This window comes from Melanostigma gelatinosum, assembly GCF_949748355.1.
Source record: "Melanostigma gelatinosum genome assembly, chromosome: 18".
Classification (NCBI taxonomy): Eukaryota; Metazoa; Chordata; class Actinopteri; order Perciformes; family Zoarcidae; genus Melanostigma; species Melanostigma gelatinosum.
Window position 1 is genome coordinate 1,146,796 of NC_136651.1, and position 18,040 is coordinate 1,164,835.

Genomic DNA, 18,040 nt, shown 5'->3' on the forward strand with positions numbered 1-18,040 from the left:
TGAGATGTAGTACAGTAGAGTATAAAGTACAACATGTAGCTCTGAGATGTAGTACAGTAGAGTATAAAGTACAACATGTAGCTCTGAGATGTAGTACAGTAGAGTATAAAGTACAACATGTAGCTCTGAGATGTAGTACAGTAGAGTATAAAGTACAACATGTACCTCTGAGATGTAGTAGAGTATAAAGTACAACATGTACCTCTGAGGTGTAGTACAGTAGAGTATAAAGTACAACATGTAGCTCTGATATGTAGTACAGTAGAGTATAAAGTACAACATGTAGCTCTGATATGTAGTACAGTAGAGTATAAAGTACAACATGTCCCTCTGAGATGTAGTACAGTAGAGTATAAAGTACAACATGTAGCTCTGAGATGTAGTACAGTAGAGTATAAAGTACAACATGTAGCTCTGAGATGTAGTACAGTAGAGTATAAAGTACAACATGTAGCTCTGATATGTAGTACAGTAGAGTATAAAGTACAACATGTCCCTCTGAGATGTAGTACAGTAGAGTATAAAGTACAACATGTAGCTCTGAGATGTAGTACAGTAGAGTATAAAGTACAACATGTAGCTCTGAGATGTAGTACAGTAGAGTATAAAGTACAACATGTACCTCTGAGGTGTAGTACAGTAGAGTATAAAGTACAACATGTAGCTCTGATATGTAGTACAGTAGAGTATAAAGTACAACATGTAGCTCTGATATGTAGTACAGTAGAGTATAAAGTACAACATGTAGCTCTGTGATGTAGTACAGTAGAGTATAAAGTACAACATGTACCTCTGAGGTGTAGTACAGTAGAGTATAAAGTACAACATGTAGCTCTGAGATGTAGTAGAGTATAAAGTACAACATGTAGCTCTGATATGTAGTACAGTAGAGTATAAAGTACAACATGTAGCTCTGATATGTAGTACAGTAGAGTATAAAGTACAACATGTAGCTCTGAGATGTAGTAGAGTATAAAGTACAACATGTCCCTCTGAGATGTAGTAGAGTATAAAGTACAACATGTACCTCTGAGATGTAGTACAGTATAAAGTACAACATGTAGCTCTGAGATGTAGTACAGTAGAGTATAAAGTACAACATGTAGCTCTGAGATGTAGTACAGTAGAGTATAAAGTACAACATGTAGCTCTGAGATGTAGTACAGTAGAGTATAAAGTACAACATGTAGCTCTGAGATGTAGTACAGTAGAGTATAAAGTACAACATGTAGCTCTGAGATGTAGTACAGTAGAGTATAAAGTACAACATGTACCTCTGAGGTGTAGTACAGTAGAGTATAAAGTACAACATGTAGCTCTGAGATGTAGTAGAGTATAAAGTACAACATGTAGCTCTGAGATGTAGTACAGTAGAGTATAAAGTACAACATGTAGCTCTGAGATGTAGTACAGTAGAGTATAAAGTACAACATGTAGCTCTGAGATGTAGTACAGTAGAGTATAAAGTACAACATGTACCTCTGAGGTGTAGTACAGTAGAGTATAAAGTACAACATGTAGCTCTGAGATGTAGTAGAGTATAAAGTACAACATGTAGCTCTGTGATGTAGTACAGTAGAGTATAAAGTACAACATGTAGCTCTGAGATGTAGTAGAGTATAAAGTACAACATGTAGCTCTGATATGTAGTACAGTAGAGTATAAAGTACAACATGTAGCTCTGATATGTAGTACAGTAGAGTATAAAGTACAACATGTACCTCTGAGGTGTAGTACAGTAGAGTATAAAGTACAACATGTAGCTCTGAGATGTAGTAGAGTATAAAGTACAACATGTACCTCTGAGGTGTAGTACAGTAGAGTATAAAGTACAACATGTACCTCTGAGGTGTAGTACAGTAGAGTATAAAGTACAACATGTAGCTCTGAGATGTAGTACAGTAGAGTATAAAGTACAACATGTAGCTCTGAGGTGTAGTACAGTAGAGTATAAAGTACAACATGTCCCTCTGAGATGTAGTACAGTAGAGTATAAAGTACAACATGTAGCTCTGAGATGTAGTACAGTAGAGTATAAAGTACAACATGTAGCTCTGAGATGTAGTACAGTAGAGTATAAAGTACAACATGTAGCTCTGATATGTAGTACAGTAGAGTATAAAGTACAACATGTCCCTCTGAGATGTAGTACAGTAGAGTATAAAGTACAACATGTAGCTCTGAGATGTAGTACAGTAGAGTATAAAGTACAACATGTAGCTCTGAGATGTAGTACAGTAGAGTATAAAGTACAACATGTACCTCTGAGGTGTAGTACAGTAGAGTATAAAGTACAACATGTAGCTCTGATATGTAGTACAGTAGAGTATAAAGTACAACATGTAGCTCTGATATGTAGTACAGTAGAGTATAAAGTACAACATGTAGCTCTGTGATGTAGTACAGTAGAGTATAAAGTACAACATGTACCTCTGAGGTGTAGTACAGTAGAGTATAAAGTACAACATGTAGCTCTGAGATGTAGTAGAGTATAAAGTACAACATGTAGCTCTGATATGTAGTACAGTAGAGTATAAAGTACAACATGTAGCTCTGATATGTAGTACAGTAGAGTATAAAGTACAACATGTAGCTCTGAGATGTAGTAGAGTATAAAGTACAACATGTCCCTCTGAGATGTAGTAGAGTATAAAGTACAACATGTACCTCTGAGATGTAGTACAGTATAAAGTACAACATGTAGCTCTGAGATGTAGTACAGTAGAGTATAAAGTACAACATGTAGCTCTGAGATGTAGTACAGTAGAGTATAAAGTACAACATGTAGCTCTGAGATGTAGTACAGTAGAGTATAAAGTACAACATGTAGCTCTGAGATGTAGTACAGTAGAGTATAAAGTACAACATGTAGCTCTGAGATGTAGTACAGTAGAGTATAAAGTACAACATGTACCTCTGAGGTGTAGTACAGTAGAGTATAAAGTACAACATGTAGCTCTGAGATGTAGTAGAGTATAAAGTACAACATGTAGCTCTGTGATGTAGTACAGTAGAGTATAAAGTACAACATGTACCTCTGAGGTGTAGTACAGTAGAGTATAAAGTACAACATGTAGCTCTGAGATGTAGTAGAGTATAAAGTACAACATGTAGCTCTGATATGTAGTACAGTAGAGTATAAAGTACAACATGTAGCTCTGATATGTAGTACAGTAGAGTATAAAGTACAACATGTACCTCTGAGGTGTAGTACAGTAGAGTATAAAGTACAACATGTAGCTCTGAGATGCAGTAGAGTATAAAGTACAACATGTACCTCTGAGGTGTAGTACAGTAGAGTATAAAGTACAACATGTACCTCTGAGGTGTAGTACAGTAGAGTATAAAGTACAACATGTAGCTCTGAGATGTAGTACAGTAGAGTATAAAGTACAACATGTAGCTCTGAGGTGTAGTACAGTAGAGTATAAAGTACAACATGTCCCTCTGAGATGTAGTAGAGTATAAAGTACAACATGTGGCTCTGAGATGCAGTAGAGTATAAAGTACAACATGTACCTCTGAGGTGTAGTACAGTAGAGTATAAAGTACAACATGTAGCTCTGATATGTAGTACAGTAGAGTATAAAGTACAACATGTAGCTCTGATATGTAGTACAGTAGAGTATAAAGTACAACATGTAGCTCTGATATGTAGTACAGTAGAGTATAAAGTACAACATGTAGCTCTGATATGTAGTACAGTAGAGTATAAAGTACAACATGTAGCTCTGAGATGTAGTAGAGTATAAAGTACAACATGTAGCTCTGAGATGTAGTAGAGTATAAAGTACAACATGTAGCTCTGAGATGCAGTAGAGTATAAAGTACAACATGTACCTCTGAGGTGTAGTACAGTAGAGTATAAAGTACAACATGTAGCTCTGATATGTAGTACAGTAGAGTATAAAGTACAACATGTAGCTCTGATATGTAGTACAGTAGAGTATAAAGTACAACATGTAGCTCTGATATGTAGTACAGTAGAGTATAAAGTACAACATGTAGCTCTGAGATGTAGTACAGTAGAGTATAAAGTACAACATATCCCTCTGAGATGTAGTACAGTACAGTATAAAGTACAACATGTCCCTCTGAGATGTAGTACAGTAGAGTATAAAGTACAACATGTAGCTCTGAGATGTAGTACAGTAGAGTATAAAGTACAACATGTAGCTCTGAGATGTAGTAGAGTAGACTATAAAGTACAACATGTAGCTCTGATATGTAGTACAGTAGAGTATAAAGTACAACATGTAGCTCTGAGATGTAGTACAGTAGAGTATAAAGTACAACATGTAGCTCTGAGATGTAGTACAGTAGAGTATAAAGTACAGCATGTAGCTCTGAGATGTAGTACAGTATAAAGTACAACATGTAGCTCTGATATGTAGTACAGTAGAGTATAAAGTACAACATGTAGCTCTGAGGTGTAGTACAGTATAAAGTACAACATGTAGCTCTGATATGTAGTACAGTAGAGTATAAAGTACAACATGTAGCTCTGAGGTGTAGTAAAGTAGAGTATAAAGTACAACATGTAGCTCTGAGGTGTAGTACAGTATAAAGTACAACATGTAGCTCTGATATGTAGTACAGTAGAGTATAAAGTACAACATGTAGCTCTGAGGTGTAGTACAGTAGAGTATAAAGTACAACATGTAGCTCTGAGGTGTAGTACAGTATAAAGTACAACATGTAGCTCTGATATGTAGTACAGTAGAGTATAAAGTACAACATGTAGCTCTGAGGTGTAGTACAGTATAAAGTACAACATGTAGCTCTGATATGTAGTACAGTAGAGTATAAAGTACAACATGTAGCTCTGAGGTGTAGTACAGTAGAGTATAAAGTACAACATGTACCTCTGAGATGTAGTACAGTAGAGTATAAAGTACAACATGTAGCTCTGAGATGTAGTACAGTAGAGTATAAAGTACAACATGTAGCTCTGAGGTGTAGTACAGTAGAGTATAAAGTACAACATGTCCCTCTGAGATGTAGTAGAGTATAAAGTACAACATGTAGCTCTGAGATGCAGTAGAGTATAAAGTACAACATGTACCTCTGAGGTGTAGTACAGTAGAGTATAAAGTACAACATGTAGCTCTGATATGTAGTACAGTAGAGTATAAAGTACAACATGTAGCTCTGATATGTAGTACAGTAGAGTATAAAGTACAACATGTAGCTCTGATATGTAGTACAGTAGAGTATAAAGTACAACATGTAGCTCTGATATGTAGTACAGTAGAGTATAAAGTACAACATGTAGCTCTGAGATGTAGTACAGTAGAGTATAAAGTACAACATATCCCTCTGAGATGTAGTACAGTACAGTATAAACTACAACATGTCCCTCTGAGATGTAGTACAGTAGAGTATAAAGTACAACATGTAGCTCTGAGATGTAGTACAGTAGAGTATAAAGTACAACATGTAGCTCTGTGATGTAGTACAGTAGAGTATAAAGTACAACATGTACCTCTGAGGTGTAGTACAGTAGAGTATAAAGTACAACATGTAGCTCTGAGATGTAGTAGAGTATAAAGTACAACATGTAGCTCTGATATGTAGTACAGTAGAGTATAAAGTACAACATGTACCTCTGAGGTGTAGTACAGTAGAGTATAAAGTACAACATGTAGCTCTGAGATGTAGTAGAGTATAAAGTACAACATGTAGCTCTGATATGTAGTACAGTAGAGTATAAAGTACAACATGTAGCTCTGATATGTAGTACAGTAGAGTATAAAGTACAACATGTACCTCTGAGGTGTAGTACAGTAGAGTATAAAGTACAACATGTAGCTCTGAGATGCAGTAGAGTATAAAGTACAACATGTACCTCTGAGGTGTAGTACAGTAGAGTATAAAGTACAACATGTACCTCTGAGGTGTAGTACAGTAGAGTATAAAGTACAACATGTAGCTCTGAGATGTAGTACAGTAGAGTATAAAGTACAACATGTAGCTCTGAGGTGTAGTACAGTAGAGTATAAAGTACAACATGTCCCTCTGAGATGTAGTAGAGTATAAAGTACAACATGTAGCTCTGAGATGCAGTAGAGTATAAAGTACAACATGTACCTCTGAGGTGTAGTACAGTAGAGTATAAAGTACAACATGTAGCTCTGATATGTAGTACAGTAGAGTATAAAGTACAACATGTAGCTCTGATATGTAGTACAGTAGAGTATAAAGTACAACATGTAGCTCTGATATGTAGTACAGTAGAGTATAAAGTACAACATGTAGCTCTGATATGTAGTACAGTAGAGTATAAAGTACAACATGTAGCTCTGAGATGTAGTAGAGTATAAAGTACAACATGTAGCTCTGAGATGTAGTAGAGTATAAAGTACAACATGTAGCTCTGAGATGCAGTAGAGTATAAAGTACAACATGTACCTCTGAGGTGTAGTACAGTAGAGTATAAAGTACAACATGTAGCTCTGATATGTAGTACAGTAGAGTATAAAGTACAACATGTAGCTCTGATATGTAGTACAGTAGAGTATAAAGTACAACATGTCCCTCTGAGATGTAGTACAGTAGAGTATAAAGTACAACATGTAGCTCTGAGATGTAGTACAGTAGAGTATAAAGTACAACATGTAGCTCTGAGATGTAGTAGAGTAGACTATAAAGTACAACATGTAGCTCTGATATGTAGTACAGTAGAGTATAAAGTACAACATGTAGCTCTGAGATGTAGTACAGTACAGTATAAAGTACAACATATCCCTCTGAGATGTAGTACAGTAGAGTATAAAGTACAACATGTAGCTCTGAGATGTAGTACAGTAGAGTATAAAGTACAACATGTAGCTCTGAGATGTAGTACAGTAGAGTATAAAGTACAACATCTAGTTCTGAGATGTAGTACAGTAGAGTATAAAGTACAGCATGTAGCTCTGAGATGTAGTACAGTATAAAGTACAACATGTAGTTCTGATATGTAGTACAGTAGAGTATAAAGTACAACATGTAGCTCTGAGGTGTAGTACAGTATAAAGTACAACATGTAGCTCTGATATGTAGTACAGTAGAGTATAAAGTACAACATGTAGCTCTGAGGTGTAGTACAGTAGAGTATAAAGTACAACATGTAGCTCTGAGGTGTAGTACAGTATAAAGTACAACATGTAGCTCTGATATGTAGTACAGTACAGTATAAAGTACAACATGTAGCTCTGATATGTAGTACAGTAGAGTATAAAGTACAACATGTAGCTCTGAGGTGTAGTACAGTAGAGTATAAAGTACAACATGTAGCTCTGAGATGTAGTACAGTAGAGTATAAAGTACAACATATCCCTCTGAGATGTAGTACAGTACAGTATAAAGTACAACATGTCCCTCTGAGATGTAGTACAGTAGAGTATAAAGTACAACATGTAGCTCTGAGATGTAGTACAGTAGAGTATAAAGTACAACATGTAGCTCTGAGATGTAGTAGAGTAGACTATAAAGTACAACATGTAGCTCTGATATGTAGTACAGTAGAGTATAAAGTACAACATGTAGCTCTGAGATGTAGTACAGTACAGTATAAAGTACAACATATCCCTCTGAGATGTAGTACAGTAGAGTATAAAGTACAACATGTAGCTCTGAGATGTAGTACAGTAGAGTATAAAGTACAACATGTAGCTCTGAGATGTAGTACAGTAGAGTATAAAGTACAACATCTAGTTCTGAGATGTAGTACAGTAGAGTATAAAGTACAGCATGTAGCTCTGAGATGTAGTACAGTATAAAGTACAACATGTAGCTCTGATATGTAGTACAGTAGAGTATAAAGTACAACATGTAGCTCTGAGGTGTAGTACAGTATAAAGTACAACATGTAGCTCTGATATGTAGTACAGTAGAGTATAAAGTACAACATGTAGCTCTGAGGTGTAGTACAGTAGAGTATAAAGTACAACATGTAGCTCTGAGGTGTAGTACAGTATAAAGTACAACATGTAGCTCTGATATGTAGTACAGTAGAGTATAAAGTACAACATGTAGCTCTGAGGTGTAGTACAGTAGAGTATAAAGTACAACATGTAGCTCTGAGGTGTAGTACAGTATAAAGTACAACATGTAGCTCTGATATGTAGTACAGTAGAGTATAAAGTACAACATGTAGCTCTGAGGTGTAGTACAGTAGAGTATAAAGTACAACATGTAGCTCTGATATGTAGTACAGTAGAGTATAAAGTACAACATGTAGCTCTGAGGTGTAGTACAGTAGAGTATAAAGTACAACATGTACCTCTGAGATGTAGTACAGTAGAGTATAAAGTACAACATGTAGCTCTGAGATGTAGTACAGTAGAGTATAAAGTACAACATGTACCTCTGAGGTGTAGTACAGTTGAGTATAAAGTACAACATGTAGCTCTGAGATGTAGTACAGTAGAGTATAAAGTACAACATGTAGCTCTGAGGTGTAGTACAGTTGAGTATAAAGTACAACATGTAGCTCTGAGATGTAGTACAGTAGAGTATAAAGTACAACATGTAGCTCTGAGGTGTAGTACAGTAGAGTATAAAGTACAACATGTAGCTCTGAGATGTAGTACAGTAGAGTATAAAGTACAACATGTAGCTCTGATATGTAGTACAGTAGAGTATAAAGTACAACATGTAGCTCTGATATGTAGTACAGTAGAGTATAAAGTACAACATGTAGCTCTGATATGTAGTACAGTAGAGTATAAAGTACAACATGTAGCTCTGAGATGTAGTACAGTAGAGTATAAAGTACAACATGTACCTCTGAGATGTAGTACAGTAGAGTATAAAGTACAACATGTAGCTCTGAGATGTAGTACAGTAGAGTATAAAGTACAGCATGTAGCTCTGAGGTGTAGTACAGTATAAAGTACAACATGTAGCTCTGATATGTAGTACAGTAGAGTATAAAGTACAACATGTAGCTCTGAGATGTAGTACAGTAGAGTATAAAGTACAACATGTAGCTCTGATATGTAGTACAGTAGAGTATAAAGTACAACATGTACCTCTGAGATGTAGTACAGTAGAGTATAAAGTACAACATGTACCTCTGAGATGTAGTACAGTAGAGTATAAAGTACAACATGTAGCTCTGATATGTAGTACAGTAGAGTATAAAGTACAACATGTACCTCTGAGATGTAGTACAGTAGAGTATAAAGTACAACATGTAGCTCTGATATGTAGTACAGTAGAGTATAAAGTACAACATGTACCTCTGAGATGTAGTACAGTAGAGTATAAAGTACAACATGTAGCTCTGATATGTAGTACAGTAGAGTATAAAGTACAACATGTAGCTCTGATATGTAGTACAGTAGAGTATAAAGTACAACATGTACCTCTGAGATGTAGTACAGTAGAGTATAAAGTACAACATGTAGCTCTGAGATGTAGTACAGTAGAGTATAAAGTACAGCATGTAGCTCTGAGGTGTAGTACAGTATAAAGTACAACATGTAGCTCTGATATGTAGTACAGTAGAGTATAAAGTACAACATGTAGCTCTGAGGTGTAGTACAGTAGAGTATAAAGTACAACATGTAGCTCTGAGATGTAGTACAGTAGAGTATAAAGTACAACATGTACCTCTGAGATGTAGTACAGTAGAGTATAAAGTACAACATGTAGCTCTGAGATGTAGTACAGTAGAGTATAAAGTACAACATGTACCTCTGAGATGTAGTACAGTAGAGTATAAAGTACAACATGTAGCTCTGATATGTAGTACAGTAGAGTATAAAGTACAACATGTAGCTCTGAGGTGTAGTACAGTAGAGTATAAAGTACAACATGTAGCTCTGAGGTGTAGTACAGTAGAGTATAAAGTACAACATGTACCTCTGAGATGTAGTACAGTAGAGTATAAAGTACAACATGTAGCTCTGAGATGTAGTACAGTAGAGTATAAAGTACAACATGTACCTCTGAGATGTAGTACAGTAGAGTATAAAGTACAACATGTAGCTCTGATATGTAGTACAGTAGAGTATAAAGTACAACATGTAGCTCTGAGGTGTAGTACAGTAGAGTATAAAGTACAACATGTAGCTCTGAGGTGTAGTACAGTAGAGTATAAAGTACAACATGTAGCTCTGAGGTGTAGTACAGTAGAGTATAAAGTACAACATGTAGCTCTGATATGTAGTACAGTAGAGTATAAAGTACAACATGTAGCTCTGAGGTGTAGTACAGTAGAGTATAAAGTACAACATGTAGCTCTGAGGTGTAGTACAGTAGAGTATAAAGTACAACATGTACCTCTGAGATGTAGTACAGTAGAGTATAAAGTACAACATGTAGCTCTGAGATGTAGTACAGTAGAGTATAAAGTACAACATGTACCTCTGATATGTAGTACAGTAGAGTATAAAGTACAACATGTAGCTCTGATATGTAGTACAGTAGAGTATAAAGTACAACATGTAGCTCTGAGGTGTAGTACAGTAGAGTATAAAGTACAACATGTAGCTCTGAGGTGTAGTACAGTAGAGTATAAAGTACAACATGTAGCTCTGAGGTGTAGTACAGTAGAGTATAAAGTACAACATGTAGCTCTGAGGTGTAGTACAGTAGAGTATAAAGTACAACATGTAGCTCTGAGGTGTAGTACAGTAGAGTATAAAGTACAACATGTACCTCTGAGGTGTCTCATTTGTTCCTCAGCGCCTCACAATGCGTCTGATCTGTGCACAGAGCAGAGTCCAGAGTCTAACCAGCAGCCTAATGAGCTGACTCCAGTCCGCTGACTCCGGTCCGCTGACTCCAGTCCGCTGACTCCGGTCCGCTGACTCCGGTCCGCTGACTCCGGTCCGCTGACTCCGGTCCGCTGACTCCAGTCTGAGACAAACACATCGTCCACTGTGAGACCGCACACGTTCCCCAGAGGACTCAATCAAGCCCACGCAGCGTGGACGCGTGGGCTGCTCTCTCTTTGATTGTGCAGGAATGTGTGTTTGCTCTCCGAATAAATCACCACACACACTGCTGGAGGAGAACCGAGTCAATAGACAATGAATAATTGATCCAGGAACTTCAACTTACAACTCCCTGCAGGCCTATTATATTGTACAGTGTAATGCAATACTGTACGCTGCCTGACCAATCATCAAATACAGAGTACGCTATGCGCACGCACACACACACACACACACACACACACACACACACACACACACACACACACACACACACACACACACACACACACACACACACACACACACACAGTCCCAACACTTATTTCTCTCTCTCAAGGCTCCGTAATGATATTTTCTGTTTTTAAATGGCATAAATAACATTAATGTTCTGTATTATTTCTTCTCGGCGTGAGTGGATACTGGAGGTGGTTTTGTTTTTTTGTTCTTGCTTTTGTTGGAGCTCGTTACACACTCGAGACATTAGAATCCACAGAGCAGCAAATGTGCAGAAAGCATGAATGAAGGAATGATTGTTTCTTGGCAGGATATGTATGCAATGTACAGACAGCTACATCCACAACTATAAACGTGTTGAGATTCCTTCACAACAAGACAAACTAGAAAACATTTTTAAAAATGTACAAAAACTTGAGCGTTAAAGTGAATCCTTCTAGCTTTCATCATCTCATGGTCTGCATTACCTCAGTGTGTCATGTGATTACAGATGAAGACTGAGATGTGGATGAAAGCCACTTCCTGGCCCTTGAGTTAAGATGTTTTTTTTCAAGCATTTAATTACCAAGAGAATCGTTCTGACAGCTCGTCATCGTTCTATTGAGGGCGGCTTCAGTGGGCATCAGAATTAAAACGCACTCCAAACGGCAGCTTGCGGAGGCAAAGTGTCCTCGTCGGAGAGGAGACATGTCATATCTGAAGACTGTCCAACGCAGACGAAATCCATCATTCTGTCACACGGTTCAAGCGATCGCACAATAACTCCCATCAATCATCCGAGCTGCGATGGGTTCTTCCACAGAGGGAGCGCGAGCCGGCGTCCCGTCTGATTCAGACGTCTCGTTGTTTGTCTCGCTGTCTTCTTGACCCCCTTCGTAGGAAACGCTTCACCGCAGCTCAACTTGAACCACGAGCAATGCCGCCATTAATCAACCTTTCAATGAAAGACGTCTTCTCTCTTCTCAGAGGTGTCCCGAAACGACTCCTGTCCAGACCTGCCCGAGATCCAGAACGGCTGGAAGACCACGTCCCACATCGCGCTGGTGCGCGGGGCTCGCATCACCTACCAGTGCGACCCCGGATACGACCTGGTGGGACGGGAGACCCTCACCTGTCAGCCGGACCTCTCCTGGAGCTCCCAGCCGCCGTTCTGTGAAAAGAGTCAGTTCTCTCGTCATACGTCCGTGTGCATGTACCTGTTATTGTTTGAAGGAATCCTTGCAGCTGGTGTTCACCTCTAGTATCTACATCAACGCGACCATTCAGACTTCAGAGACACGCTGAACTGTGAACAGCTCTGAATTAAAGTCCAACAAGCTTTCTGAACCTTCCCTGATTCCAAAACAGCAGCGTTGATTATTGATCGACTCATTATGTTATTGAACAGAGCGGCGAGTTGAGCGGCGTCATCAGCCCCACGTAGCGGACGTCTGAAGGTTTACGGCTTTGAGGAGGGCCACAGAACAGAGGACTCCTCTTCTTATCAACGCTGGTTTTATTCTGAACTATTCTGAAGTTCACAAAGAAACTAAACAATCAAAAGCATGAAGCTCTCCAGTACGACAAAGAGCTACGAGTGAAAACAGACGACGAAACCGAGCAAAGCAGTCAGAGACGTGTGACCTCATCTATTGACCCGTAATCGATCCACTTTGATGTGCAAGTGTTTGTGTTAAAGCAGGTCTGATGTGTGAGATGGAATCAGACCTGCAGCCCAGTTGAGTTTGAAAATTCAAACATTTTGGACGCAGATCGTTTTTGTTTTAAAACCACAGCTTTTAAACTGAAAGATATTACTGTGGGCGGAGCCTAAAGTTGCATTTAGTTCCACTTTAAGAACATGTTGCCTTTCCTTCGTCGTCCCTTCAGCACATAAAACCTTTAAGGACAGAAGTGCATTTCAGACACACCGGCAAAACAAAGCGCTTTACATGAAGCATGAATAAAGAATAGAATAAGAATAAACGGTAGATACAGTATATTTAAAGGATTTCTGAAGTGCAGAGGTAGAAGAATGTAACCTACTTAAATGACAGACAGAAAAGTTTGAAGGTATTTATGTCAGAGAAGCTCAAGAGTTACTGTAGAAACTGAAGGCTGTCTCAGCTGATGGAGAGCTGTGGACGCCTCCAGCAGAGCTTTGTGGGTCAAGAATGAATTATTTGTCAGCCATCTTCCATTCAGGCATTTTGGAAATTTGAGGGAAAACCACGTCTGGAATGTATTCTGAGGAACTGAATGCACCCGAATGGATTTACATAAAGTACACTGAGAATATTCAGACTCCTCAGAGGAATCATTTCTATTTCCACTTTCAAACTTTAAGAACACTTCAGTCTGAATTTAGGATTGTTTGTGTTTCATATTCGACACCTTTATATTCCCTGATGACGACAATATCTGATCTGAAGTTTCACCTTCTTAAATATTTAAGTGGATCTCTGTCCTTTTTACCAGCAGAATGTTATATTTATGTAATTATAGCCCTTAATAAATAAACCTGACCTCATTTATAACAATGCTAATAAGATCTACTGGTCAAACAACTCATGTGATGTTTGAGGCTATTTTACTTTTGTCTAATTATAACGATATTAAGTGCTGATGGTCTGAGTGTTTTCTCCACATATTCTTCTTCTCAGTCATGTACTGCTCAGATCCGGGCCACGTGGACCGGGCCACCAGGTCTCTGTCCGACCCCAAACTCCTGGTGGGGACGACCATTCGGTACAGCTGCAACCCCGGCTTCATCCTGCAGGGCGGCGCCACCATCACCTGCTACGGCCGCGAGCCCGGGACCCCCGTGTGGACGTCCCGACTCCCTCACTGTGTTTGTGAGTACCGGTGGTCCGTACAGTCTTCTGCCCCCCAGGGGGAAGAGAAGCTGCTCGTTATGGTATTACTGGCTGAAAGGTCTCGTTGTTGACCGGTAATTTCTCAGCCCTGTGATTTAAAACAAGCTTCCATCAGTTTCACAGAAGACGAGAGGCTCTTTCCTCCCCGTGGCTGTGCGATGTAACATGAGTGGGTTTGTGTGATTTCTTGCCGGCTCTCTCTCTCTCTGTCTCTCCCTCTCTCTCTTTCTCTCTCTCTCTCTCGCTCTCTCTCTCTCTCTCTCTCTTTCTCTCTCTCTCTCTCTCTCTCTCTCTCTCGCTCTCTCTTTCCTCCGCTGACACAGATCACAGCGTCTCCACATGCCAGAGACGATGCTTCATCTCCTGCGTTTTCATCTCGGCACTGACTTGTGTGTGTGTGTGTGTGTGTGTGTGTGTTTTCAGTTGTATTAATGTTTGCGTGAAGTGTTTGATATGCAAATGCGATGCTAATGCACCGTACCAATCAGCTCTCAGCCACCTGGAGGAGGAGGAGGAGGAGGGGGATGGGGGGGGGGGGGGATTATCCATGAGTCACTTCAACTCAGCCACAGCCTGTCATATCTGTCAGTCCAGCTCAGTCAGCTTTCTTCTTCTTCTTCTTCTGTTTCTTCTTCTTCTGTGTCTAGCGGAGGATTCGGTTTCCTGCGACAACCCCGGCCTCCCGGACAACGGCTACCAGATCCTGTCCAAGAGGCTGTACCTGCCGGGCGAGTCGCTCACCTTTGTCTGTTACCAAGGCTATGAGGTCATCGGAGAGGTCGCAATTAAATGCATCCTGGGGAACCCGTCCTTTTGGAGCGGCCCACTCCCACTCTGCAGGGGTGAGACTTTTAACCGTTGGATTGATGCATGAACGCAACATTCTTCAAAGACTTTTTCTGCCCCCATGCTTGTTGATACAGATTGATCATGGCTCCTATGCATGCTAATGACCGCTCGCTGAACCCCCTCGCCCAAAATCGTAGCTTTGCAACCGCAACCAGTGACAGCATTTAAAGGAGCAGTGTGTGCATCTTAGTGGTGAGGATGCAGATTGCAACCAACTGAATATTCCCTTCGTTTACTCCTCTTTTCCACCGTGTCAGAGGACTACGGTGGCCTTCAGGTGACGTAAAACCAGGCGGCTGCTTTAGGGGCGGGGCTACACTGTGATTGACAGGTCTCTACCTATGTCCCTCCTCCTCAGTCCAAATATGGTCACTGACGTTCATTAGTTCCAAAAAAAACAACATGGCGACAGCTGTAATCCAACATGGCGAGGGCAAAATCGTTATAAAGCCTCATGTTTGGCTAAAGCATCCCCTGCTTTATGGTCTATTAGAGACCTGTCAATCACAGTAGCCCCGCCCTAAAGCATCCCCTGCTTTATGGTCTATTAGAGACCTGTCAATCACAGTAGCCCCGCCCTAAAGCATCCCCTGCTTTATGGTCTATTAGAGACCTGTCAATCACAGTAGCCCCGCCCTAAAGCATCCCCTGCTTTATGGTCTGTGTGACTCTAAATGGACCATAATGTACTAAATGAACATCATGCTGTATTGAAGAAGACTTGAAACTAGAGATTGAGACATAAACTCATGTTTACAATGTTTACTGAGGGAATAAATCAAGAGAGAAGTAGAGTCATTTTCTATAGACTTCTATACAACCAGAGGAGTCGCCCCCTGGTGGCCACTAGAGAGAATGCAGCTTTAACGTGAAGCATCGGCTTCACTCTTCAGAACCAGAAGTTGTCGCCAGGTGACGACGTCCTCTAACACGTGTATGTTCAGGACCTCGAGTAGATCCGGAAACCTGCACCGACGTGGTGACGGGTCACAGGGGATCAGCCAACGGTCATTTCAAAGCTCTTGTTACCAAAAGAAACTGCACATGAAGTGTGATGTCAATTCTCATATGACTGACTGACAGAATGATGTCTTGCAGCCATCCATGACTGCTTTGGCAACCATGCTTTGGAAGGTGAGTGTTATCCGTGTAGGTCGGTGGGCTGAAAAGACCGCACACACAAACAAATAAAGAATGAACCGCTTGCATCTGCAAACATCTGCCTGCAGAGTTCATTCACTGTGTGTCTGTGTTCACGTGTTCACCTGTAGCACATCCACCTTCGCTGAGCCTTCAGTTGACCTTGTTCTTTATTTGAACGTGGTCTCAGTTGCAGAGGCGACGGCGGGCTCCACTCTGGACGGAGGCAACGTCGCGCTGGCCATCTTCATCCTCGTCCTGCTGCTGTCCGTGCTGCTCGGGGGGGCGTACGTCTACGTCACACGGTGAGATGTTTGACCGCTCACGATGGACTCACAGGGCAAAGTGGGGAAAAGCCCAACGAACAGCACACATGATGAGCAGCGGAGCATCGGGTCATAACACTCACGGGTCAGAGTCACAGATCGGATCAGAGCAAAAGATGAAAGGGAACAAATATCACGTTTAGATTTCACTTCACCTTCTCTGTGCCGCTGGGACTGATGAGTGATCATTGATCCATCTTATCAGATACAGATCCCTTTGTTTGATGACAGCAGCTGCTCCACAAGGATCCAGATTCTAGTTTAGTTTTCAAACTGTCCCAAAAATCATTTCACCGCTCTGAAGTCAGTCAACCATCAAAAACACTGAATGTTGTACTTTTACTTTGTTTTAGTAATTTATTGTGTTTTTATCTTCATAAAAACACAAATGATCAGGAAATAAAGGATTGTATTTTATTGATCAAAACAAATCCAGTCATTATTAATTTAATGAAGTATACTAATGTTCTTAGAGCTCGTGTTAGAAGTTAAACATCATAATTCATCTCTAATATCTGTTTATATTCACGTGAAAACATCTTCAAACTGCTGGATTCATTCTAGTTTATCAACAAAACTACATTTTACAGATGACATGTGAACACATCACGATGACGTTATAATGAACCTTCAGCCAGAACTCATGTTCACTTTAATACATCATTCTCATTTATATACTGTGTGTGTGTGTATATATATATATATATATATATATATATATATATATATATATATATATATATATATTTATATATATATATATATATATATAAATATATATATATCCTCCGCTATATATATATATATATATATATATATATATATATATATGTGTATATATATATATGTATATATATATATATATACACACAGTATATATATATATACAGCAAAGTATGAAACACCTCTGCCCTCTGACCTGTGTGTGGTTCTCAGGTGCCGGTATCTCTCCAACCTCCGGCTCCCTCTGATCTACCCTCATCCGTACCGGCAGATCACCGTGGAGACGGAGTTTGACAACCCGCTGTATGAGACCGGAGCGGTGAGCGATTACACAATGCTGTCAAACAGGACTTTGTCCAGTCACACGACTCCCGTATGTTTTGATGATGCTTTTATTTTGAAGAAAGTCTCTTTATCAACAGATGTGTTTAGGTTAGTAGAAAAGCATCATAATCAATAAAAAAATCTAATTTTGATGCTCGCATGTTAACATAACAACATAACACACAAGGAGGTGTTACACGCAAACTTTAATTATGAATATATATATCATATTATATATATATTAGTTCTATATATTTTCATAAATATTTTAATAAACATTACATTAAAACACATTCATGTAATGTTTATTAAAATATGTATATATATATAATGTATATGCTGTATATATTATATTTGTATTATATATTGTATATTGTAATTATATATATTTTTATAAATATTTTGAATAAACATTACATAAATATGTATTGCTAACGATGTGTTTAATTGAGAGTGAGGTGGACCAATCGGTTTGTTTGTTGTTGTTTTTCATTGTCGACAGGACACTCGAGAATATGAAGTATCGATATGAGAGAGGACGCCCCGTCCCCCCCGTCCCCCCCGTCCCCCCCGTCCCCCCCGTCCTAACTCTTCATCCCTCCTCCCTCCTCCGCCCCGTTTGGAGGAGGCGATGTAAATACAAATAGATGATGTCCGG

At 39.4% G+C, this 18,040-nt stretch overlaps 1 protein-coding gene across 1 annotated transcript in view; it reads left to right on the plus strand.

Moving 5' to 3' along the window:
- The window catches only part of sez6l (seizure related 6 homolog (mouse)-like), a 34,193-nt gene extending 16,153 nt beyond the window's left edge, over nucleotides 1-18,040 (plus strand). The window contains exons 7-13 of the mRNA XM_079289342.1: nucleotides 12,132-12,326; nucleotides 13,808-13,999; nucleotides 14,668-14,862; nucleotides 15,968-16,003; nucleotides 16,200-16,314; nucleotides 17,272-17,377; nucleotides 17,885-18,040. Of these exons, the coding sequence (XP_079145468.1) occupies nucleotides 12,132-12,326; nucleotides 13,808-13,999; nucleotides 14,668-14,862; nucleotides 15,968-16,003; nucleotides 16,200-16,314; nucleotides 17,272-17,377; nucleotides 17,885-17,914 (869 nt within the window). The 3' untranslated portion in view covers nucleotides 17,915-18,040. The remainder of the gene's footprint in view (nucleotides 1-12,131; nucleotides 12,327-13,807; nucleotides 14,000-14,667; nucleotides 14,863-15,967; nucleotides 16,004-16,199; nucleotides 16,315-17,271; nucleotides 17,378-17,884) is intronic.